At 42.6% G+C, this 25,556-nt stretch overlaps 2 protein-coding genes across 9 annotated transcripts; one reads left to right on the top strand and one right to left on the bottom strand.

Moving 5' to 3' along the window:
* The first annotated feature begins 839 nt into the window (after positions 1–839).
* On the top strand, positions 840–3,342 carry LOC120897009 (heat shock 70 kDa protein cognate 4-like). Its single transcript, XM_040301580.1, has 3 exons — positions 840–975; positions 1,211–1,417; positions 1,503–3,342. Exons 2-3 carry the CDS (start codon positions 1,213–1,215, stop codon positions 3,239–3,241), a joined length of 1,944 nt encoding a protein of 647 aa, XP_040157514.1. The 5' UTR covers positions 840–975; positions 1,211–1,212; the 3' UTR covers positions 3,242–3,342.
* On the bottom strand, positions 3,325–25,181 carry LOC120897011. Of its 8 annotated transcripts, XM_040301588.1 has the most exons (8): positions 24,945–25,181; positions 21,310–21,891; positions 17,738–17,881; positions 16,844–17,005; positions 14,529–14,705; positions 13,276–13,422; positions 8,398–8,684; positions 3,325–8,319 (listed from the first exon to the last, which is right to left on the bottom strand). In XM_040301588.1, exons 2-8 carry the CDS (start codon positions 21,656–21,658, stop codon positions 8,230–8,232), a joined length of 1,356 nt encoding a protein of 451 aa, XP_040157522.1. In that variant the 5' UTR covers positions 21,659–21,891; positions 24,945–25,181; the 3' UTR covers positions 3,325–8,229. The 8 variants fall into 8 exon arrangements, with proteins under 8 accessions (XP_040157522.1, XP_040157523.1, XP_040157518.1 ...); XM_040301589.1 differs by lacking the exon at positions 13,276–13,422; XM_040301584.1 differs by lacking the exon at positions 3,325–8,319 and having other exon boundaries at positions 8,559–8,684; positions 12,770–13,422; positions 21,310–21,922.
* Between the last annotated feature and the right edge of the window lie 375 nt (positions 25,182–25,556).

The following is a 25,556-nucleotide window of genomic DNA, read 5'->3' as shown; positions in this document are numbered from 1 at the left end:
GGTGTTGGAACGATGAAGGCTTTTACCTTTACGTCCCGATACTATAGCTCACGTATCTAAATATTTGCATGACACATAACAACAAACCGGAGGCAGACGACCTTTCCTCGAACAACGGTCTTGGCAATGAGGATCCAGACAGTCGGACGGACTTTAACTGCAAAAAGAAGCAGCACAAGGAAACAGCAATAGCAGCACAAGAACAATCAACGAAGACGACCAATCGCTGCGAGCGTAGCAAACTCCGAACATTCACACCACTGCAAATCATCAAAAACAGCTAATAACCGAGTAAGCCCGGGATAAGGCTGTACCGCTGGAGGAAACTAATTCGGAGACACACTTCGCCATAAGTCGACAATACGGCCGGGCCGTAGTAATTAAACAAATAAATAAATAAGCTTCCGTTTATGCTCTTCTAGCTGTTATTTTTCGTTCTCCCTATCCCCCGAACACGTACAGCTGTTCAGAAACACGTGGTCCCAAAGAAAAAATGCGCGTAGACCGCATTGTTGCGAGGCGCATTCCGTCTCCCTGCGCAATGCGCCAGCTCTTGAACCCTTAGTGCGTGTTCTACCCAGGTCGCTATCGTTGTACAGACGCTCCTGGCCACTCTTTGGGACACGAACGGTACGCAGCGGGGAACCACATGGTACATCGCCACTTTGATGACGATCATTCTAGATGCTTTGAGACGGCAATATCTCGTCGCTGCGGAGCGCCGCGTGGCCCTGCCAGCCAAGCCAACGGGCATTCCGTCACTATTTCCGTCACTAGCCGCGTTCGCGCATGGTTACGTGATCTGCCCGACTCGACAATACTATTTTAAGCGATCGTGCAGAGCGACCTCCCGTTTAGTCGACCATTGAACAGCGAACGGACAGCACGTTCAACAACAAAGTGTAAGAAAACCACGTGCAGTAAATCGGTGACATTGTTCTTTAGCCGTACAAAAAGACAAGACCGATCACACAGGTATGTAGAGCCATTTTCTGTTGAGTTGAAACAATTTCCCTGATTCCCGGATGGTGCTTCGTGCAAAACGATTGCCAATGAGCCATTCCACCCATCAGCAGCTGGATAAATGTCTTCATAAGCATGTGACCTTTAGCCGGCCGGTCTAAAAATAGTGTGTTGCGAAATTTGTGTGTTGCGTGAGTGTGGGCAAAATTATAACCGTCCTTCTGTGTGGTTTTCTTCCCCTGGTCAGAAATGGCAAAGACACCAGCTGTCGGTATAGATCTTGGCACTACCTACTCGTGCGTCGGTGTGTTCCAGCATGGCAAGGTGGACATTATCGCGAACGATCAGGGCAACCGGACCACCCCGTCGTACGTGGCGTTCACTGATTCGGAACGGTTGATTGGAGATGCTGCCAAGAACCAGGTGGCGATGAATCCCAACAACACCATTTTTGGTAAGTATTTTGAAGAGGATCTTAATAAAAATATTGAGTATGTCTTAACCATCAAGCTCTCGCTCTCGCTCGCTCCCCCTCACAGATGCCAAACGCTTGATCGGTCGCAAGTTTGACGATGCCACAGTACAGGCCGACATGAAGCACTGGCCATTCGATGTGATCAGCGACGGCGGCAAACCGAAGCTGCAGGTCGAGTACAAGGGTGAGAAGAAGTCGTTCTTCCCGGAGGAGGTGTCCTCGATGGTGTTGACCAAGATGAAGGAAACGGCCGAAGCGTACCTCGGCAAGAGCATTGCCAACGCCGTCATCACCGTGCCGGCGTACTTCAACGACTCGCAGCGCCAGGCCACGAAGGATGCCGGTGCGATCGCCGGGTTGAACGTGCTGCGCATCATCAACGAGCCGACGGCGGCCGCCATTGCGTACGGGCTGGACAAGAAGGGGGCCGGCGAGCGGAACGTGCTGATCTTCGATCTCGGCGGCGGCACCTTCGACGTGTCGATCCTAACGATCGAGGACGGTATCTTTGAGGTGAAGTCGACGGCCGGCGACACCCATCTCGGCGGCGAGGACTTTGACAACCGCATGGTGTCGCACTTTGTCGAGGAGTTCAAGCGCAAGCACAAGAAGGACATTACGAGCAACAAGCGCGCGCTGCGCCGATTGCGCACGGCTTGCGAGCGGGCAAAGCGCACGCTATCCGCGTCCACCCAGGCAAGCATCGAGATCGACTCGCTGTACGAGGGCATCGATTTCTACACCTCGATCACGAGGGCCCGGTTCGAGGAGCTCAATTCGGACCTGTTCCGCGACACGATGGAGCCGGTGTCGAAGGCGCTGCGCGATGCCAAGATGGACAAGGCCAGCATCCACGACATCGTGCTCGTCGGTGGATCGACCCGCATTCCCAAGGTGCAGAAGCTGCTGCAGGATTTCTTCAACGGCAAGGAGCTGAACAAATCGATCAACCCGGACGAGGCCGTCGCGTACGGGGCCGCCGTGCAGGCCGCTATCCTGCAGGGTGACACATCGGAAGCGGTCCAGGATCTGCTGCTGCTGGACGTGACGCCCCTGTCGCTGGGCATCGAAACGGCCGGCGGCGTGATGACGGTGCTGATCAAGCGCAACACCACGATCCCGACGAAGCAGACGCAAACGTTCACCACCTACTCGGACAACCAGCCGGGCGTGCTGATTCAGGTGTTTGAGGGTGAGCGCGCCATGACCAAGGACAACAATCTGCTGGGCAAGTTCGAGCTGAGCGGCATCCCGCCGGCACCGCGCGGTGTGCCCCAGATCGAGGTGACGTTCGATATCGACGCGAACGGTATCATGAACGTGTCGGCGATCGAGAAGTCCACCAACAAGGAGAACCGCATCACGATCACGAACGACAAGGGCCGCCTGAGCAAGGAGGACATCGATCGGATGGTGAACGAGGCGGAGAAGTTCCGCAACGAGGACGAGAAGCAGCGGGAAAAGATCAGCGCGAAGAATTCGCTCGAGGCGTACTGCTTCAACATGAAGTCGACGATGGAGGACGCGAACATTAAGGACAAAATCCCGGACGCTGACAAGACCCTTATCATGGACAAGTGTAACGCAACGATTGCCTGGCTCGACGGTAACCAGACGGCGGAGAAGGAAGAGTTCGAGCACAAGCAGAAGGAGCTGGAGGCCGTTTGCAATCCGATCATTCAGAAGCTGTACCAGGGAGCGGGCGGTATGCCCGGTGGTGGCATGCCCGGTGGCGGTATGCCCGGTGCCGGTGGAGCTCCGCCAACCTCCGGCGCTGGCCCAACGATAGAGGAGGTGGATTAAAGAAGGGCAGAAGCATACGTGCTGGGGAAAAGCATACGGGATGAGGGATGTAATGAATAAAACAATCTACCACCAAGAAGGTGAAAACTGTTAAACAAAAATTATTTTATTCATTCCTTGTCGTACAGGCCTAAAACAATTACTGGTTCAATCACTGGTTTTCGCTGTGTTTTCCTGTTGGTGAGGGGTTTAGTACATGTTACGGGGGTTTGTTTGCATTATTTCCAATATGTTGAGTGAACTTTTTTTTTTTTTGTTCTATTTTTTGTTCGAGTCAGGCGCGCTCAGATTTTCATACCTATCAGATTCCAGGGCTATTGTGTAGATCGGCATGTGACCGTGGGTGTCTGTGTTCCATTATGAATCGATTTAAACAAGTGAGTACCCTAAAACAATACCAAAGCAATGCTTTCACATGCATCTGCAAGACACGTGGGCACACAGAAGCTTTTTGAAACGAGCTTTGCGCAAGCGATTAGAAAGCACCGGACTGCGCACACCCCATACCGTCCGCACGGATCAGCACCGGTTGTGGATGCGGCAAAGCATAACTAACTTCCCTGGGGACTATGAGGTTCACTTTCCCTTTGCTCACCAAGAAGCTGTCCATCCGAGAATGTTGTTCCATAGCCATGGCAACCATGTTGTATCGTTGCGCAGCGAGTGCGCAAACAACACAGCTAACAACGACGAGTTTGCGATAGCTTCGCCTAAACGAAAAGAAGCGCAATAACGTTTATCGATGCTGCGCGATCAAGCACGACATAAAGTTTGTTTCCTGCTGACAACTCTTTTAACTTGCTTCTACCAGAAGCATGGGAGGTTGTTTGATTAGTACTTTGTTTCCATTCCTGCTCAAAGATCTTGCTGGAGTAGTCGTTTTTTACGAGTTTTTCTTTTGTCTTTTCTATTTGTTCATTCACTCATTTCTGCACGTTTAAGTTTGCTGGTCTGCGCTTCTGGTGTACGGTGATGTATCCTCGACTCGTCTATAGATATATCAGTCTATTTTCAATATTAAAGTTATAATATCAATGCATTTGACGTGTATAGAAAGGGGTTTGTTCATTCTGTTTACTTCTCTAGCTGCTTCTTCGCGGTTTCCATACACTTTACTTCTGTTTCTCAACGCCATATAAATAGGTTCAAGAACCGAGAGAAAACATGAATGGTAATCAAAGTTTGACTTTAAGTGGATTAAACTTTTGTATCTTTAAACCTTCTCTTGCTATTTAATTGGTTCGAATTTTTTGTCCACCCTCACCGAAAATATTCTTGTTTTTTTAATTTATTAACTTGCTGTTTTAATTTAATATGTCCTAATTTAAAATATACTCCAACATACACACACTCCACAAGCACGGGAGAGAACGAAGAGAGGGAAGATTTAAGGTATGTAATGTGTACGCCCGCTCCCCCGAAAAAACATTTAACATTTTTGTACATACGGAAGAGTTGGTTGGAAAGAAAGCAAAATGGTATCCATGGCGATTTTGTTATGTTCACAACTAGTAATGTGGAAAGCAGTTTAAGTGAGGCTAATTGTTTTGAGGCTCACCGAGAAGCGTACTGCTAGAGTGTAAGATGCTGTAATCAATTCCGAACAATTCTGCAAAACATTTTGTGTTAGCTTTACTGGTCAATCAATTAGTTTATCCGGCGCTACAACCGCTTTGCGGTTTTGGCCTGCAATCAATAAGTAGGAATAAAATCGAACGTAAACGACTAATCTTCACTCCATATGTAACCAGTCTAACACAGTTCTAACATTTTTGAACTCAAAGCGTTGTAGTTTTTGGCTGGGATTCTCATTCGCAATGAACCATACAACAATATGATAAATTATTATGACATTCATCAGAAAAGGCAGCTACTAATACCTTGCAAATAAAGACACATGGTTCTTTGCTAAATTAGATGAAATTATAAAATATTTAGTTCAACATCCATTGACATTGTATCATAATTATCACAATATTATTTTTGTAAAGAAACTCCAATTTGTACATGAATTATTTCTTTCTTCAAAACTTCTGCTATCTTGAGCATGTCTATTTTGACATCTTTTTGTATCAATTTGTAGATTTTTATCTCTATCGTATCGAAGTTCTTTAAATGCTTACAGTAACGAACCAAAATTAAATAATTTTTACAAAACTTCACAATGTGTATGTATGTAAAAAATACAAATCCCAATTAAAATTGTTTAGTTTACATTCGTCTCTTTGATATTGACTTAATTACAATAAAACATACTAGTCCGACAGTTAATTTATTAGAGTATTTATCTAAAATTGTTAGAACTGCGTTAGTCTGATGACGTATTGGGAGAGATGTGATATACATAAGTTATTACGTTGAAAATATGATCGAAGAAGAATGCACGTCACGCCTCATTTTCAACAAAAGAATTAATTGATGGAATTTAAAATAAAAACCCCACTATCATGTATAATCAATATTTGTTGCGATGAGAAAAATCACAATAAATGAAATATTAAGCTGATTGATTCACTATCAGATGCAACACATTTCGAAAAGCAATTGCAATAAATGTATAAGAAAGGAAAGAACTCTTGCTGATTGTCCTCTAGAAATCGGTTGCTGTCGATTGCGTATGCGAATTATGCAAACACAATTCATTATTCAAGTTTAACATAAAAAAGTAAGCTTAAAATTAATAAATCAATTTCATTTTCTCATTTCAAAATTACATCTTAAAATGTTGACTTTATCGATTTGAGTATTTCAACTCTTTGTTAAATTGGAGCAAGCAAACACTTTTGCAAGACAAGACTTTTATACTTTTTACGATCCGGAACGTCCTCCAGTGATAAGGACTAATTCTGAAAATGTAATAATAATTAGTCTAATGACTATGCGTATTCTACAAAACAAAGAATTTAGAATTTTATTTGTTCATCAAAGTTCTCTGATTCAACTGATTAAACGGCAGCCAAGAGACATTCTCTTTCGATCACAATTTAAACGTAATACCTTACAGTAAAAATCAAATAGCACTGTAGTCAAATAGTTTATAGGATGAATTAAACATAAAAAAGACATCGAAAATGAAATATGAAAAACCTGCATCATTCACTAACAGGGTACTAAAACACGACAGCTTGGATACACGAATCGCTTGGATAGCATTTGCCGCACATGGGAAAGTTAAGAGCTAGAGTACAATGCATTTTTGTTTGTCTACATCCTTTATCATCATCATCATCATCATCATCACATTCCACGTCAACAGAACAGTTCGCCTTACACGCTACACGCTACTTGTATAAAGTAATGGTTTTGTATTTTAGAATTATTTCTTAATCAATTCATCCACCTCACTGTATCGTCACGCTTATCCTCTTCCCTTTCCGCCCCATTACTCGAACAATGCTCGAGCCGGAGTCCAGCAGAAACAGTTCCGTAGACTCCTCCCGACCGCCTGTCCGATGTTATAGCTCGTCTTTCTTCAGTTTTCTCCCAGAACCAAACAAATCCTGATCCTGAGAATCCTTATCAGTTTATATGTTATGCCTAAGGCTGAGCACGAATAATCCCGTTGATGTTTATTACTTGTCTTAACATTAATACAACATTTAAGTCAACATGAACGTGCTAATTTTACTGGGTTTCTGCTTTCTGCTTTCGGTTTATATCTGCCGCGTGTCGGTTTCGGCTCACCGTACCGGTGTGCAATAGCGACGTATCATTCGTATATAGGTTGCACACCCAACATAGTTTCTGATTTTTTGATTCAGCTGCAATTTGCTGCTACTGCTGCTGCTGCTGCTGCTGCTACTGACTGGGTTTTTTACCTTATAGACCTTGCGTTTTTTTGTTGTCTACGTAAAAATTCTATTGAAAACTTGGAATCAAATTGCTTTGCTTTTAAGTAGTTTTGTCTTACTATAGATTTAGCTGAAATCGTATGCAAATCGAAATACGGTTGTTTACAAAAATGGTTTGAAACTGGTTTGAATAGATGAATTTAAAAAACATTACCGCACAACTCGCGCGCGCGTCTGACTGGTCAAAGGCTACTGGCAATAACTGTTGCAACATTAGTAAGGGCATTTATCGTAATAGTGTTCTGTAATCTGTGTGCGTGTCTTGTGTGTCTTATTGGGGCGTTTTGGGATATAGGTTGGTAATACAAACTATGGCTTGCCCATAATATAGCGACTCGCCGAAACTAGCGCTTTGCTACTATGTTCGTGTTGAAGGTAGTCATAAGAATGATGCGCCAATGGTGCTGTCCCACACCGAAGCACACGTTTGCTGAGGCCGTATTCCTTTGCTCGCAGGGAACTGCTGTGATTAGGTGTGTAAAATGTGATCTCGATTTAAACTTAACTACCGCTAGTGTAAATTAGCAATAAATGTCACATAATAATAACAAACTGGATAATTTTCCAATCGTTCGTACCCTAACAAAAGTGAGAAAATATAAGGTTAACGATGCGTTTTGGTGTTGCTAATTATTGGTTACTGAATGAAAACTAGTACTGTCGCAAGCGCGCATAATGAGGACCGTGTACCGTCTCTCTGTATCTTATTATTGCTTTGCGGTAATAGCTCACAACAGATTATAATGCAAGGAAAAGATCACACAATTTCAACCGATTTGCGTTGTGACACGTGCACCGATACAGCCAACGTCACGATGAACGTTTTGATTTAGTTACAGCTTCGTTTACTTGATCCGTTTTGGTTCGCCGACTACGTCCCCAAGCGCGCGTTCCAGCATGTTCTCAGCGGCTCGGGGAAGTTTTCCATTCGGCAGGCGAGGGCAGATAAAGTTCCGTGACCATCATGTAGTGCTCACGTTTGCCACCATTTACGCCACGCTCGGTTCGTCTAGGTTTCGGTTGCTTGTTCGGGGGTTTCTTGTTTGTTTACTTGTTTTACTTATCCGTCTAAAAATTTCCATAAAATGGGTTGCTATATAACATTTGCCTACAATCACCTTGCCTAAAGTGCATCCACTATTTCAACAATTCCGTAGAGCTGCACGGTCCGTCAAAACATCCGCCCGTACTATCGCTCACCGATCGTTGGCTAAGGTTGGGCGAGAACTGCAATTAAAGGAATGGATAGAAAACGTACAGAACTGTTATCTTCGCCCTGGCAGATCGTGCCAGAATGTCACCGACCTCCTGCGTCTCGTCCACCGACGGTAGTATGTCGTCGACCGAGTTCGGAGTCATCGGGCTGGGGGTCGTCAGTATCGGTTTGTTCATAGGGCACGATATCACATCACCGATGATGATGTTGGGTTTGATCTTCTGTAACTGCTGCTGCTCCTGGAGCCGTGCCAGGTGCCGCTTCATCTCCTGCCGCAACTCCTTCTGCTGAATCTCCTGCTCAAACCGACGCATGCTGTAGCTCCGCACGGACGAACTGGTGCTATGCACGGAAGCTAGACTGGGTCTTCGGGAACCTGATGGTTTGATGAGCAGCCCAGGCAACATGTAAAAAGACACACAAAGAGATGAAGAAAGCGAGAGAGAGAGAGAGAGAGAAAGAGAGAGAAAGAAAAGAGGAAAACATATTTTCACCATTACTGAATTGTCCCTTGACTGCACCTTGCTGATGTCTAGTGTTAGATTTCTTCTGCGATTGCGAATGAACCAATGGCGTGTGCATTACGCGTTACAATTGGCTTGAGCATGAGAGCAACCGTTGAAAGTGACAAATAGATGTAGAACACAGTGGTAATAGTAGTAGTAGTAGTAGTAGTAGAAAGTACGATATACGATTTGCACTTGTGAAATGCTGACAAGCTGGCAGTGCTACACAAAACAATGCATGGTACCATATACGAACAGAAGTGGTAAAGTATGTGCAACATAAATTATAGTACAACAGGGCAGCGTAGGAGGGTGCTTGCCAGAACCAAAAAAAAAACTAGTCCCAGACAATGGTTAAATGTTGTAGCGGGCAACACAAGGTAAAAAATAGATGTATTAAAAATTTACATACTCAATCTAATTGAACCAGTAACACATTTGTTGTAGCGATCGAATCCATTCATTTTGGGACCAGCAATGATGCCCGCCACTATCATTAGAACCAATGCCTTAGCATCGCCTTGCACAGGTGACTCTTTTCACGGCTAAATGTAGCTGTTGCATGTTTATTGCATATGTTTTATTTAAACAATAATATAAATGAAAAATGCAATGAAAAAACTTTGAGTAACATGTATACTGATATAAATCAAGGCAAAAGTAAAAAACAATATAGAATATACAAAACAATGCAATAACCATTGTGTGAGATGATTATTTTCGTTAGTTAATCAAGCACAATTGAGTAGCAGCACAGTTAGCTTCAAAACATTGCATGGAAGAAAAAACTTGAATAATTTGAGCTGTATTGTAGTTGTTAGAAAGTAGTTTATCGTTAATAGAATTATTCAATATACGAAAAATTTAAATTTATGTTATATATTGACGTCTGCATTCACACACTTTTAGACGACATTTTTATAAAAGACTTGTGTTTGTTTAGATTATGATGTGCTATGCAAAATTACCATAACAAAAACAAATATATGAGTTGTAAGTGTGTTTTATGTCGTGTCGATAAGCAGTAAAGGCAGTAAAATGGAAGTAAAGATTAAAATCATTCATTTGACACAATCAGCGCACGAAGCATGAAGAGATGTGCTGCGAGATGCTTCAAAGATAGCGCAGAAAAGGTTCAAAATACGAGCGATAAAGGGTAACTGTATGACAAACACATAAAATATAAGAAAAGAAGCAAAAGAAGAAAAAACACAAATAAGAACAAGATTGAGAATAGGAGAAAGTGAAAAACATAACGGTTATGAAACAGATATTCGAAACGTACAAAATAAAGCCATTTGAAGAAAACCGAAAACTATGACAACAGCTTGTAGATGTCAGTTTCATTACCAGATTCGTGTGTACTTTGTGTGTGTTATTACGTAAATCATTTGCGCCATATTGCTTATATGCATGAAACACTTCTGAAATTAGTTCGTCATTGAGGGTAGTAAAAGAAAAACATAAACTTACGCTTCCTTTTCGAAACGGAACCAAATAGATAAAAAGACGGTTAATGATCAAACACTAAGTCACAAACACACAGCTACGAGCACACCCAAAACACACCGAACAGCTATGCACACGTAACGTGAGGAAACACGTACACTATTGTTTACAAATGAGTGTTGTCTTTGTCGTGTCTTTCTACCCTAGAAATGGCAACATAGAAATGTATGAAGGACGACCGATTTGTTTTTTTTTTGTTTTTTTTGCAACATGAACAACAACAATGACAACAGCAACAACAACACTAAAAACAACAAATGAGAACAACACTAACGACAACACACAAAAACTCTACAGGAATGGAATCCCGTGGCAGGAGGCAAACGCAAAGCTCAGCCAACCCAGAACGAAACATCCTTGACAATTGTTGCGGTTTGCATGTTTTGTGCCGTCGGCAGCGCGTGCCATCATTCCATGCCGTGTTCCGGCTTTCCCTCCTAACCCAACACCTGCAACAGTGTGTTGGGCGGGCACGCAATTGCACTACTTTTCTAATCGGTCACAAAAACAAACGGCACGACTGGCTGGGTATTTGGCAGGTGTGGGAAAGTAGAATTTGAACGTACTTTTGCGTGGCATGTTCTCGTGCCTAACGAAGTTGTTGCGAAAGTGTGACGCTTGCTGTGTACATTAACAGGATTGATCGATAGGATGGAATTTGTCGTTTTGTTCGGGATTGTGCACTATGCATTTCGCTACGTAATCTGTTGCACTTGTGTGCATGTTTGGTTCAACAGTTTTCCACTGTGTAGAGTACAATGTACTTACATGTATGTGCAAAATGCTATGTATTTTATTGCAATGAACTTTGGAATTTGTCCATTGGATTGAAATTGAAACTGAAATATTGTGCACAATGTACAGCCTCTTGCATAAGCAAGATAATCATTTTTGCTTAACTATTACTCAATATCAATTGAAATTTGATACAAAAAAGAATAAATTTACATAAAATTATCCTAAACTAACTTTAAGTTAAAAAGGCGTCTTTAAGTAGACTTTTTAATATTTCAAAATATGTCGTGGTGGGTAGATAAATTAAATATCTTGCATATTACAGGGTTTGCCACGATTTATTTGTTTCGTCCCATTGAACATCAATAACATTGAATCAAAAATTCTGAGAAACGGACAAAAGAACACCCAAACAATATATGAGAAACAACTAAACATTTTCGGACCACAACAAAACAATCTTAGGAAACCCTGTAATAACTTACAAACAAGCCTGCAATTGATTTCATTTCTGGCCATATTTTAGGAAGAAATTAGGGATATGAATGAAGTAACAATATAATTATTTAAAGGCCAATAAATCAAAGGTATAGGAAGTATTTAATATACCTCAGAAAGAGTCCTCAATAATGACGGACTCGATTCAAATTGTTAGAAAATATTTTCTAAAAAATCCTCAATATGTACTCTATTGTTTCATTTATTTTTTTATACCAATGAGTCTCTTTCAAACCCTGTAGTCAGCTCTTCGGACCATATACGTAGTACAGATCATTAGTGCAAACTTAACCATAAATTTCAATAGATCCAATATCCGGTTACGGAATAAAATCAAGCCAAAAGCCTATAAAAAGATAAACATCACCGACGTAGGTCGTTAAGTTAACCAAGAGATAGCGACTCCTCATCTGCCATCGTTATTTTCTTCTCTAGATCCAGCCAAGAAGACAGACACTCCAAAGACAATTAAAAAGCAATAAAATGCTTTCCTCTGCACCGGAAAGCGTTACTTCCAATGGGTAGATAAACAGAGACACAATCACTGGTCAGCTATGGAACAAGCACAACGTAAAGCCGGCCATTATGGCACCATTCGTACAAAGCCAATGTCTGTGTGGTGTACATCAGCAGCCGGATGGTTACAAATTACTGTTCCATTGAGTTACGATTATTCACAATCAGCTCCTACAAACCTGGTCCCAGCCGCACCTAATCAATGGACCGGATTACAATCACAGCTACACATGCCCCACACACTCCCCATAAAAGCCACAGAACAGTAGAGGAATTATGGTTCGGGAAATGGTCGGAAAGGAGTGAGCTAGTAAACAGTCAGTGAGGGGAAGTCTGTGACACGACACACGGAGGTACAAACTAAAGAAAGGGAACGCCAACGTAACGCAACATCTAAAACACACCGATACATGTACACTAGCGGAGGGTTCCCGTCCGCCCGTTTTTGTGGAAAAGTTGGTGAGCGGACGGTGGATAGGACCGCGTGGAATTTGGTACGGGATTGGGACCGTAGAAGAGCAGAGGGTTGGACATGGGAAACTTCCGGGCTACGAGTTCCGGTTATCATTCAACAGTCATTTGGAGATGGCTGGTTTTGGAGCGGAGGGAGTTGTAGACAGATATAGATAGATAGATAGTAGGTGTGTGAGAGAGAGACAGAAAGAGAGATAGCCTGGATGGAGTGAATGTGTTTTACCGCAACGTTAGCCACCTCGCTCGCCGGTGTCGGCAACGCGCCCAGCTCGATGCTGTCGTGCAGATCGTAACTGTAGCAGTGATTGACAAACGGGTCGGCCGTGCCGTGTCCGTCCTCGCCGTCGAAGCTCGAGTCGTCGTTCGTGGAGGTACCGTAATGGTATGGTCCGTGGTATTGACCATTGCTGCCGCCGGCACTGCTGCTGCCGGCCGCGTTCCCGGTGCCGGGGCCGTTGTCCCTGCCGACGTTCACGTTGGTGTGGTTGCTGCCGATCAGCGCGGTGGCTTTGCAAAACTTGGAAAACAACTTATTGTGCGTTCTGAGCGACGGTATGTCCAGGTAGAGCAGCTGCTTCTGGTGCTCCAGCTGGCGCTCGAGATATTTGGTCATATTGTCGTCGCTCAGATAGCTGCTGGGGTGCTGGGAATCGGTACTAGTGGATTTACTATTTCTAATTGCAGATATGTGACATGATACAAGCAATATGGCGGCAGAACGGGCCGCACCTGTACGGGAGGTCGACACCAGGACCCCTTTGGAGCCGTGCAGCGGCGCACTGGACGATCGCCGATTGCCATAGGAACCGATGGAACCGCTCGAGCGCTGACTGGAACGAGATGACGGTCTTGCCGACTGTATTGTCAATGGTATCCCTGTTGGTTTGCCGCACGGATGAGCGCACGAACGGTGACCGACGTTTGCGCGTCGTCGCGCACGTTTCGAAACAGGTTCGCGCCATCCATCGGATCGGCACCAAGCGTGTATGTTCATTTGCCATTGTGATGTGTAAAGTGTGTAATTAAAGCGTAAAACATGGTCAGCATGAAATAGAGAGAAAGAGCAATAAATAGAAAGAGAGATAGATAGCCAGATCGATACACAAAACAGAACGGAAATTAATGCATAAAATTATCAATCATCACACGTCAACCATTACGCAGAACAGAAGAATGAATAGTGGTTTAATAGTTGTTATTGCAGTGTAATGCATGTTTGATATGTATGTACGATGTGTCGCACCAGTGTAAAGCCTATGCATTATTGAACCCAGTTGAAGGATGGCCTAGCTTAACTCTATCGTGCGATATCATATGCCATCGTTGTATTGTTATTATGAGCATCCCGTGTCCATGATATTCGTTTGCAATTCAACTAATATTAGAGAAAAAAGCGACAGGAAAATGCCTAATGCTTCATCATGCAGCTCAACTATTCCTATCGAGTTTTAATGTTTATATTTTTTCACATTCTTCGTGACCATTTTGAAAATCGCCTAGGAGGAGAAAGTTGACCCCGGGTTTGGTTCGTGCCCAATGTTGGAATGTCATACGGTCACAAACGGGCAACGGTAAATAGGACAACACAAAAAAATGGGCTTAGAATACAACTGCTAAAAAAGCAACTACCGGTCCGCGGACCAGAACTGCAAACTGTAGCAGTACCTCCGGAAATGGAACCGAAAAACGCGCCACCAGCGCTACCGTGGCCCGTCCAAGGTCTTGGCGAATTGGCAAGACAAGCCGAAAGCCGAAAGAAATAATGTCAACGGAAGAAAAAGAAACCGTTCCGAATCAGGGGAGAAGGTTAAAAAGCTAGAGGAGCGGAACGGTCTGACACGGAAGAAATGATAAAAATAGCCAAAACCGGGACAACAAGAGACATAAAGGAAGTGAGAGAGAGAGAGAGAGTGAGGGAGAGAGGGAGAACGACAATCTAGATCTGCAGCGACGGCCTGAGCTGACCCGGGGGTATACCGTACCTGTATCACTGGAAAAGAGTATGGGCGGTGCGAGGTTCGCATCACCGAAATGCCTAGGTCGAGGATATTTTGTTTTGCTAAATAAATGCAGCACCATGCAAATGAGCCCCGCCAGCACGGCAATGCCGCTCGTGACACCGAACAGCGTCGGAAGATCCGCAGTTATGGTGGCCATGTCTGTGAAGTAGATTAAAATGTTAAACGATTGATGCGGATGCCGGAACCGCAACGCTTGTGCTGCTAGCTGCGCGAAATGCCGCGTGTCACTGTGGACCTGTCTATGTGAGTGGTACCCCCTTCTTGCACATGTGTAACAGCTGTTAAGCCCAGTGGATTATGGTCATTTTACTATATTTTCGACTAAGTTTTTATTGCTCTTTTTTTCGTTCATTTCTACTAACCAGAAAGCTTGCTCCCTTCTGAGAATGGGCCCAATGCCAACAACGGTCTGTGCTATTGGAAACTGAAAAAACACACACTCTTTTCCGGCTAGCGTACGTAAATCGTACTATTATCACAGGCAGCACCATTTGCTGCAACAGCGAATCCTTTTTTTTAAGCATAAATCAAACATCACCTATCAAACGGAAACTTCATACGGTGAACAGGATGGATAAAGGTGGAATGAAATGCAAATATCTTTTTACAATTTCATTTTTACTCAAGCATGTAATGGAATGATTGGACATCACATGTTCTAAAAGATTGTGTTGAATTCGAAACGGTTGTTTTATTATGCTAAATCATTTAAGATGCAATTTTGGACGCTTATCTAATGGTCTACTGGCTCTATGCCATTCCACCTGGCATTTCCATAAGAATAAGGCAGGCAAGTCAAAAAAGTAACATTTTCGTCAAACACAAGAAAATAAACCGTATATATTTACTTTTGCTTGTTTCAAACATTTTTCTGGAAGAGCCATTTTATCAAAGAATTAAGTAGATCGATCAATAAAAATCCTCGCACTTACGCGAAGAATTAGATTATTTGAATATCAGAAAACTTCGTGACTTGGTGCAATTTTAATAAATCCTGACAAAATAGATCATTTCTTGTACATGCAAATGTATCTCAAAAATGTCTTATTACAGGGTTTTCCAAGTCATTTTCGAATGTAAACTTTTTTATTCACCGCATCCAAGATGTTTTTCAACAGCTGTCAAATGGTTTATTTATTTCAAAATTAAATTTCAGCCTTAACACATGATTTTCAACACATAACAAAGAACTATCAAACTCAATCCAGCTTGAGACGTGTTGAATATCATGCTGTAGAAATTAAAAATTTTTATGATGGAAATGAAATGTCATATCGATGTGGAATAACATTTTGCATGCGGTGAATAACAATGTTTAAATTTGAAACTGACTTGAAAATCCCTGAAAGTCATGTTGAAAATCATGCTTAAGAAATTAAGAATTATTTGATGGAAATAAAATATCAGATTAATGTGGATTAACAACTTGCACGCGTTGCATAACAATGTTTACATTTGAAAGTGACTTGGAAAACCCAGTATCTGTCAAACTCAGCCCAGCTTGAGACGTGTTGAAAATCATGCGTAAGAAATTAAAAATCATTATGATGGAAATGAAATATCAGATTAAGGTGGATTAACGTTTTGCACGCTACGAATAACAACAGTTACATTCGAAACTGACTTGGAAAACCCTGTATTTACACCATCTACATCCAAATATTGTCATAAAAGTTATTTAAAACATTACATTCCATCGCCGAATGTATTTGATGATATTCCATTGAACATTCTGATCGTTTACTGTTATTATCAAACCTTTACAAAGTCAACAATATAAAAAAAACTTACCAAAATGCCTTTCATAAGGACTTTTTGTAACAAGGTCCAGTTCATATGAAATCGATGCTTATATATTATGGCTTTCTTGCAAATGAAGACTTAAGGTCCCAAACTGTTTCTACTGTGTTCACATTATTCTTCCAGAGTTCGGTATGTTTTCCTAGTTGAAGTCGGACAAAATGTAAGCTATGGTGAATACTTTGAGCAAATGAGACAAATTTTAGTTCTTTTCAACAAACAATTTCTTTTTGGAGACCTATTTCAAGCCTATCGCACGTTTTGAGATAATCCTCTAGCTGCAATTACTTTCTACGGCCTTGCACACATGCAGTCTTTAGCATTGCATGTCAGCCAGGTTATCACGAAACCAGGATTCTCAGCACCATTTGTATGCACTGTTCCATGACACTCTGTGCGGCACAGAAACCACAAGTGACTACTGCGGCATTGCGCTACATTCTCACAGACACTCTAATCATCGTTGCCGCACTTACCTTGTGTGCAGAAGACACGTTTCGTTGGCTTCGAATAGCTAACGGAGTGGAAACCGGGCGCACATTGACAGATGGCATTGTGGACGATCTGCACGCACATCGCGTGCTCGTCATTGTAGATGCAAGTCTGATGGTAGAAGCATTGTTCCCCAAGTTTTTTGGCTGATTCCGATGTGATCCGGGTATGTCAGTGTGAGTGTGTTGCAAAATGGAAGAAACATTACACGAATGATTAAATACTATTTATCTACGAGAAGACATTTCTAGAGATTCGACAACCAATCATGTCAATGCCATTTCAAGCATGTTTTTCTACCTCAAACAATGCGGACCTTTTTATAGGAGCAGTTCCAGTTTCTGTTTGGTTTCCAATCCGACTCACTTACCCACATATTACCCACACATTCCGCAAACGCTCAAATCAAGCGAAACATGATACGTTCGAAACGGCACCAACGTACATTGACGCGAAGACAATTCGAAGCAATGTTTGCCGACTTAAAACGAGGTCGAAACGTTCTAAACGTGCGAGTGCTCTTTTCCACGGGGATAATTTGAGAATTTCGCTGGCCTTGAGCCAAAACCCCCCAGCATTGGCTACCGCTTATAAAACGTTCATTTTCGTCTGCGGTCGACCCACCACGTCGCAGTGGTCAAGCCGGCACGGTCAGAGCCGGAGCAGAGGCTGAAGAGCGGAAGCAAAAAGGGGTCACAAAAGGTGAAAAGAAAATAAATGAAACAGGAAGACGGAAACATTGGCGTTTCCGGTGGGGGGGGGATTTGACGTCGATACCCGTGCCCGTGGTCTCAGCTGCACGGGGGAAGGGCTAATGGAAATCGGACTGACTTATGCTACCCGTGTGATGCGAGCGATGCTCGGGTGGGAAAACTTACGCTTGGCACATCCTTTCAGTATTCCAATCAGCACGACGTAATCTTTCTCGCAGCTGCAGGTGTTAGTCGTAGGATCACAGTACACGTGATGTAGCTTGGCGTGGCACGTAAACTCGCACGGTGCCCCGACGTACATTCCCTTCGCTGAAATGAAGCCAAACAAGCGGGAAAGAAAAAAGCAGCAATTAATTGTGAGAGCTCGCTGATTGCGTTGATGTGGATTTGATCGATTGAGCACGATGGTGGTGCGATGTTTTGGTTTGTCGCGTAGTTTTGGATGTATGAACGTAAGCTTTCGTAAGCTTTCGCTGGAAATTCAAACATCGCTCCTTCCGACTTGGGGTCGATAAAATTGCTTTTGAAGACACTTGCACAACATAATATCATCATGAATTATGCAGTGAAATGATAAAATAGCACACAAAAACAAATTGTAAAAAAAAGTCACGTTGCCTTCCATCAGCCAAAATGAGGCATGGCACCACGGGGATGAAAAACACATAAGAAAGTGGCAAAGAGTTACAATGTACGCCATAATTTTGGTTTTTATTATCTTTGCCACGGAGCACGGTTGAAAGCTTCGCTGGAACGTTGGAAATTTGCCAATTTTTGGGCAGCGAAAAAGTGTACGAAGCGTGGCAACGATTTGGGTCAACTGTTACCGAACCACCGGCAGGGTGTCCATATTACCGTCTAATGTTGTCACCTCTAATTCCCCGAGTCGTTACTTTGCTGCCGGGTGCTGGCATGCAAACAAATAAACAAGCGCAGGCGGTACTTAATTTCGCAATTGATTGCTGCTGCTTGCCAAAGGCTTATGAATATGTAATCCTTTACATAAATGGTAGCGATTCCAAATTTATGACATTTACATCGATTGTAAATGATAGCACTCTAGTTCAATAACAATAACAATAACAAACGCACATGAATCACACTCGCTCCCTATATTACTATAAAATCCGTGTGACATCCTGTTAAGTTTCACCACTGCAGCTCTTCCCCTCGACACGTATGAATCGGACGCGTGAGCTTGCCTGCGGACAGCATTAAACATTCAACTAATGTACATCCTGTTTAGCTGACACCGCTGCTTATTTCGCTTAATGAGTGACTAACCACAACAACACCACTGCCTGTCGATGCTGCCGATTACTCGCTTAACACGCAGCAATAAAAGGCAATCATTAAAACGATCAAAACACGATAAGGCATGAAAGCGTTGGACGTCCTGAAGTTTGGTGGCACAGGCCACAAGGAAAGGGCACAACAAGACCGAAGGAGAGTGAGAGACAGACAGATACGAGAGAGTTTATAATCGCATCGCGTTCCAATAGCGTGACAACATGAAAAGTTGAATCCTCACGAGAGCTTTTTGCCGCACAGTTGCTATCGCTTCAAAAGCTCTTGTTTGCTCCTTAACTCACTATCACGCTTCGTGTTTTTTTGTTCTTTGTTAGTTTTTGTAATCTTGCTGTATGTCAATAAAAGGAGACAGATTTGGCCGATCCAATCGTGAAGTATGCGTTGCTACTTTTAAGCATTTATGATGTTGCATTAAGATAATGAACAGAACGTACATAAACATGAAGATTGAAAATAATGTTAGAAGTTGTATTTTTCCTTCGAAGTTGTGAAAATTAACCGCTAATTGTTTCTAGTTTTAAATGCAGAATAAACTAATAATGTTTCATATCTGTCTTTTCTCGCTTGAAAAACATGTCATATGTTTGTTATTTGATAATATTTCAAGTACGTTTCTTTAGAAAAAAAAAACGAATATTGTGTCAAGACGTTCTCTAATCCGCAGTTATTATATCTAGCATTGCGCATCTATTGGAAACAACGAGTTGAACCTATTCTTAGAAGCAGGAAGTATCAAACCATGAATACGTTATTTCCATGGCTATACGTTACGGTTTCAAGTGAAAGCAAGCGGATGAGGAAAAGCATTAGATTATTTATTCAGTCTTTTTTTCAGACCAAGGCATCAAAAGTACCCGTGTCTTATTGGATTTGTCACAAACGCAATTTGACTCAACAGTACCGAGAAAGTACTGACACTAGGGTCTAGGATATGGCTCGATAGAATTCCCTTTGTGGCAAAAGCTGCAAACTTTTAGAAAACAGGACCATATTTCTATACTTTTCTGCATTGGATAATCAATTATTAGTTTCGCGGAATTACAAAAGAAACACAAAGAATTTTTATGACACTTTTGTACACAACCATAGTGATAGTTGTATATATCTTCCTAGACAGAGTTCAACTAAAGATTAAAAGCTTCTTTATTTTGATGTAAATAAATGATAATTTAATGCACATCTCTACATTAGAAAAATATAATTAAAAACTCAAAACAATATGGACTTTATGAGCTTAACTTTGCAAAGCTTTTTCGTAATACATGTAGTAATAGTTATTAGAAGTTGAAGCATATTAAGAAACACCTAAACTATAGCTTGTAATTTATTATTTTTTTTAATAAGACGTCATTCATCAATTACGTAACACTGAATGGGGGGGAGGAGGGGTGTAGTCAAACGTTAAGATTTGTTGCATGGTGCAGAAGGGGAACTACACTTTTCACTGTGGTGTGGAAATGGCACTAGTTTCATCTATAAAGCTGCAAACAGGTGTAATACCAATCCAATTATTTTCAAACCCAATTCGTTAAAAAAAACTGGAGATGAAGTTAATTCAGTTAGCCCTTTTTTCTTCACAGTTGATCATTGTTCGTAATTCTACGGAATATTCATCGAAAAAAACAGCCGAATCTCCTGCAAACAGTACCAATTCTGTTTCTAATACATAGTAATAAGACATGCGTAACATATTAAGCATATAACATGTTATGTGAAATTGAATATTAAATTTGATGATGATACAATATCAAAAATCCAAAGAAACTTTTCTGCAAAGATGGACACATTTATGGAGATGGCCAGAAAGATGGCGGGATATATAACGCTTCTGATGATGGTGTCTTGAATCAAATCGTAAACGGCGCTGAGGATCCGATTATCAGAATCTTTTTGTATTTGATCTCTGTTTGGGATAACTTTTATTTATGAAAACTGAAATATAATTTTATCTTGTTTCATTTTAAACATTGTGAATGTACCACAATAAAATGAATAATAAAATAATAAAAAAATGAAAAATTCACAAAACATCCGATTTTGTTCAATAAATTAGGCTGTATGCGGGATGATTGGGAGGGGGGGGGCTCAATGCACTGCCTAATTTTTTGGGGAAGGGAGGAGGGATTCTTCCGATATTACAGTTTTTACGCTAGGGGGGATGTGGTTGAAAATTTGCAATTTTTGCGTTACGTAATTGATGGATGACACCTTTTAAACATTTGCTTGTAAAACGTTACGTTTTACTTCCTTTAAAATATGTCAATTAAAATTGCTAATGTTTTACCTATTATTTCTTTTCAAATCATTTTTCTTGCTTGTGCTGTAAAATACGATTGAAGCCTATCGAAAATGCATTCCTTTTTATCTCGTGTTTAAATTATTGTTCCACGTGTTTTAACCACTATGAGAAGCTTATGAGCACTTACCCGATTTATTGTTTACTATGTCGTACTCATCAACATAGTCGTCGAAGTAATCGTCGTCCTCATCGTCGAGTGGTGGTGCAACCATTTCTGGCAGCGGGCGCGTCTTTGCTGCAAGCGAGGTGATCGATTTGGTGCCAGTATGCGTTTCGATCGCGAGCGTCACCGGAAGCATCTTGATAAACACGTACGACAGATAAAGCAGCGCAAAGGACGACTTGCGCAGGATTCGGTTTTTGTACTTATCGCTAATGAGGGTGTAGATGATCTTATGGTACAGGAGGTGTTTCTGCTTTTGATGCTGCTTCACTGTACATCCCCAGACACTGTCGGGGAAGAAACTCACTATCATCTTTGATGAGTTACACCAGGCTGGGCATTGCGTGACGGGAGACTCATTTAACAACGCATGCAATCCTAGACGGTGGCTGATGGTGCGAGGCTCCACCGTAGCAAAGGGAACCGGAACGTTTCACTTCACTGACGGCAGTGTTGGTGATGGTTGTGTTAGGTAGCGCACGCTGTGCAAGCCAGTTCTAGCACTTATTAGCAACTGCATACTTTACATCTTTGTCTAAGTCGAATCTGTTGACAATTTAAATGTGTCGATAAAAAACTATAATTTTCATTGTTTACAATAAATCTTAATCAAAGGATATTAAACGAGGCACAATAACATTAATTCCAGGCTCAATTTATAATTATCCAAAATTGCTACGGCTTTTTCGTTACGTTAAATCGAGGGATTAATGTAACCTTAATTCCTTAAAATAAATAATTGAATGTAAAAATTCCATTGTCTTTCCTCATTGCTTTTGCCCTTTGTAAAGCACTTTCCTATGCAAATTATATAAAACAGCAGTGACAGTGAGGCACACTCATCAGTTTATGACCAATCACGCACCTTCACGACCGTGACTGGTCTTGAGATTAAACACTTAATTATAATCCACCTCACGCTGCGTTACGGTCCTGCACGGTCGGCGAGCTCGTGCTACTTCTTCAACAGTCAAGATGCCTTCAACTCGTTGCATGCATATCGCTCATACTCGGACTCTCTTAAACTAAGAAGCTTCCGGCAACTAGTTAGCTGAAGCTTTCGGTTGGAGAAAGGAGCAAAACAAAAAAAGCCTAAGGTCGTAGGCTAGAGAGATAGGAAAACGAATTGAAGTATTTCCTTCCTAGCCAAACCTCATCTGCCTAACGTAGTTAGTGGCCGGACTCGGTGGCAGCGGAAGAGCCACACGGAACACACGGCACAACAATCGTGCCCCAATAAGCCACCCTAGCCTGACCTACATTGCGCACGTAGCAGCGTATGGTATAGTACTTCCGTCCTGACTTTCTTGCTTCTTTTCCCTCGTTCTTCTTCCCTTTTTGCCATACCGGGCATTGTCTCGCATCGCAGTGCCTAGGGGCTGAGGGAAGCAACGGACTACGACGGTATCGCTTGGCCACATCATCAACAGGAGGCCCAGCATAGCCTGGCGGGAGTTGAACAGGCTTGAACGGGCGTAAAATTGCCGTCGTTTTTGGGACAGCCTAGATTTGTGAGGCGGATAGACTCGCAGCAACAAGATCTTCGCTGGAAGTGCTCCAACAAAACTTTGGCGCAGTTCGAGCCCGTAGCCCCTCGTCAACCAGTGCTAATCCAGTGCAGGTAACGAACCGCAAGCTATACTTAGCGCCTTAACACTGACACCCAACAGTATACTACCTACGGAAGGGAAAGTGTACCTTGTTGGGTAAAGTTGAATCGAACTCCTGAAATAAAATTGCTCCAACAACTGGACATTTGCTTACGTCAACTCCGGTTTTCGATCGGTGTGCTATTTTCATCGCTGTTATATGTTTACCCGGACTGGAGCGTTCCGCTTATCAAAGTTGGTCGATTTAGATAGGCCCATCGTGTTGCTGTATCATGAAGCCGGTATGTTATTTTCCAGAATGTTATTCTATCAGCCGTATGAGCGGGCGACAGGACCGACAGGACTCTCACAAGCACAAACACTCACTCTTTCACTCCCTCTCTTCTTCTCTCTCTCTCTCTCTCTCTCTCTTTCTCTCTCTCTCTCTCTCTCTCCCTATTTATTTTCCTTTTTGTCTCTCCGTAACTAGTCCTCGGAACACTTGACTGGTTCGCACTGCACATGCCCAAGCAGATGCTCAGAGTTGCATACTGGCTCTCGCATGCTAGGAGCTTCGGCAGGAGTGCGTGGACGGGATGGGAATGAATGATGCGAAATCGGTGGGGAGGAGCGCGCTTGGCAGCAGCCAACCAGGCGAAACGGGTACGCACAATGCCCTCCAAAAAAACGGGATTTTTGTCTGTTTTTTCGGCATATTCAGTGACTTCAAATGTGAGCTACAGTTTAAAAACGATATTAGACCGTCGATCCGTCATCGTGGCTGCAACAGTCCGGCTTATCAGGTTACATAATGCAATGCATTAACATTGGGCTGTAGTGTACTTGCGGATTCACTCCAAATCAATAGGAAAGAAAATTCCTAGACTGTTTCAATAAAGCTCTCTGCGACATCAAAGCAAGCGAATCTCCGTAAACGATTTATTAATCCGATTACAGAAAGAGATTCGCACGTCTATCGGCTTTTTGGGGAATGATCTGCTGTAGAAAAGATTATTATTGTACCTATCTTTATTTTACGATAGTCTCCGATAATCCAGAAAGGATCTTCCTACAGATGTGGGTCGAAAAACACATAAAAAGATACTTTCTATATCATTGAAATGCATGCAGGTTCATCGTGACTCGAGTTATTCGCTCAACAAGAAAAAAATGAAATACAAAATTGTTACACCTTTACCAAAGGATTTCCCCACTACTGCCGCTTTTCGTTATCTTTGGCAAAGGTGTAATCGATTTTACGAGCACCATCTTCAGCCGAACTGTCGAACTGTCTTATCTACCACAAAATGTCCATTTACACAAACACACACACATAGACACTAACACACGCACTTAGAATGCTGCCAGCACCTACACAACAATATCTTCTGCGTTTTCTGCGATCACGGCACAATCTAAATCCATGCATCGCCGCTTAGATACATTACATAAATCGATCATCACTTTCGGTGGTGCTTTACCGAACGAACTAAATTTTCACGCATATAGGCACTAGCGGATCGCAATAAGACCACTCGCGAGAATTTCACTATCGCTTCTCACCAGACGGTTCTGATAGACAGCTCCAACCCCAAAATGCTTTCCGATGGCGCCATTGCTATCGTCTCGTTTGCGCTGGCATTTTCTCGACCGCTCGGGATCCCTTCCTTTCGTCCTGGAGAAACTGACTAGAGGGCACCCTGTCGGTACACGGTGGATGCGTAAATATGCACGCGTGTATGTGTGACGTGTGTGTATGAGTGTTTGAGCTTTAGCATAAGTGTGAAGCGGACTTTGTTCTTGATTTTAACACTCTTATTTCCTGCCCGCACACTTCACACCAATCATTCAGGTCCATTCCGAAAATCAAAAATGTCACACAAATCACTGGCCCGGGGCTCCGTTTGCAGAGCATTTTCGTTGCTTCACTTCCTGATTATGGGACAACAACGCGGGGAAGGAGGAGAGGAAGCGGAGGAAGCAGGAAAGCAAATGAATGTGAACTTTTACTTTCAATCCTTGCGCCCGAAATTGATTTTTTGACTTTTACACAAACGATGCTTGCTGCACGGTGTGTGCGTGTATGAAGAACAATTGGAGGAAAAGAAGGTTGTGTGTGACTGCTCAGGCAGCAGTGAAGTATAATTGGTGCCCTTTTCCTCCAGTGTTTGAGTGGCAGGAAGAAAAAAAAATGTGTGTTTGCGAGTGTGCCCCAGCGTCAACTGGTTGTGTGTGCTGCTTGGAAAGTAGTACAACGTGAACTGACTCGGTGGAACGGGCTTTTTCGATTCGGTTCCAAGTTTTCCCTCACCAGTACCCGATGTTGGTGTGGTTGAGTTCGCTCACCGAAAAAGCAGAGGCTCTCGTACTCTCTCAGCTTTCCAACTGCTCATGCTTTTCTCACCACTCACCACGAGCAATCTCACCAGGGACAGGGAACTTGAACGAGGAAGGTGAATGCTATGTTTATTATCAGGAAAATGACATGTGTTTTGGTTTGTTTGCAAACTGTCACACAAGGCGAAAGGTAAACAAAATGTAACTTGGGCGAACAGATTGGGCCTGCGAGCAGGTGCGTCCTCGCAACGGACCGAACGGAAGAATGAAACAATGGCAACAGAA

Source organism: Anopheles arabiensis, chromosome 2 (genome assembly GCF_016920715.1).
Source record: "Anopheles arabiensis isolate DONGOLA chromosome 2, AaraD3, whole genome shotgun sequence".
Classification (NCBI taxonomy): domain Eukaryota; kingdom Metazoa; phylum Arthropoda; class Insecta; order Diptera; family Culicidae; genus Anopheles; species Anopheles arabiensis.
Note: the sequence above shows the minus strand (reverse complement) of the source record. Positions and strands in the feature narration are given on the sequence as shown.

What these genes read in the sequence shown, in the direction of transcription:
- LOC120897009 (XM_040301580.1), top strand. Translation starts at nt 1,213, where the DNA reads ATGGCAAAGACACCAGCTGTCGGTATAGATCTTGGCACTACCTACTCG. An exon ending in TCCCAACAACACCATTTTTG is followed by an intron (nt 1,418 to 1,502) that starts GTAAGTATTTTG and finishes TCCCCCTCACAG; the next exon opens with ATGCCAAACGCTTGATCGGT.
- LOC120897011 (XM_040301584.1), bottom strand. Translation starts at nt 21,658, where the DNA reads ATGATAGTGAGTTTCTTCCCCGACAGTGTCTGGGGATGTACAGTGAAG. An exon ending in CATAGTAAACAATAAATCGG is followed by an intron (nt 17,882 to 21,309) that starts GTAAGTGCTCAT and finishes GCTTCATTTCAG; the next exon opens with CGAAGGGAATGTACGTCGGG. An exon ending in GCGAGGTGGCTAACGTTGCG is followed by an intron (nt 8,685 to 12,769) that starts GTAAAACACATT and finishes TCAAACCATCAG; the next exon opens with GTTCCCGAAGACCCAGTCTA.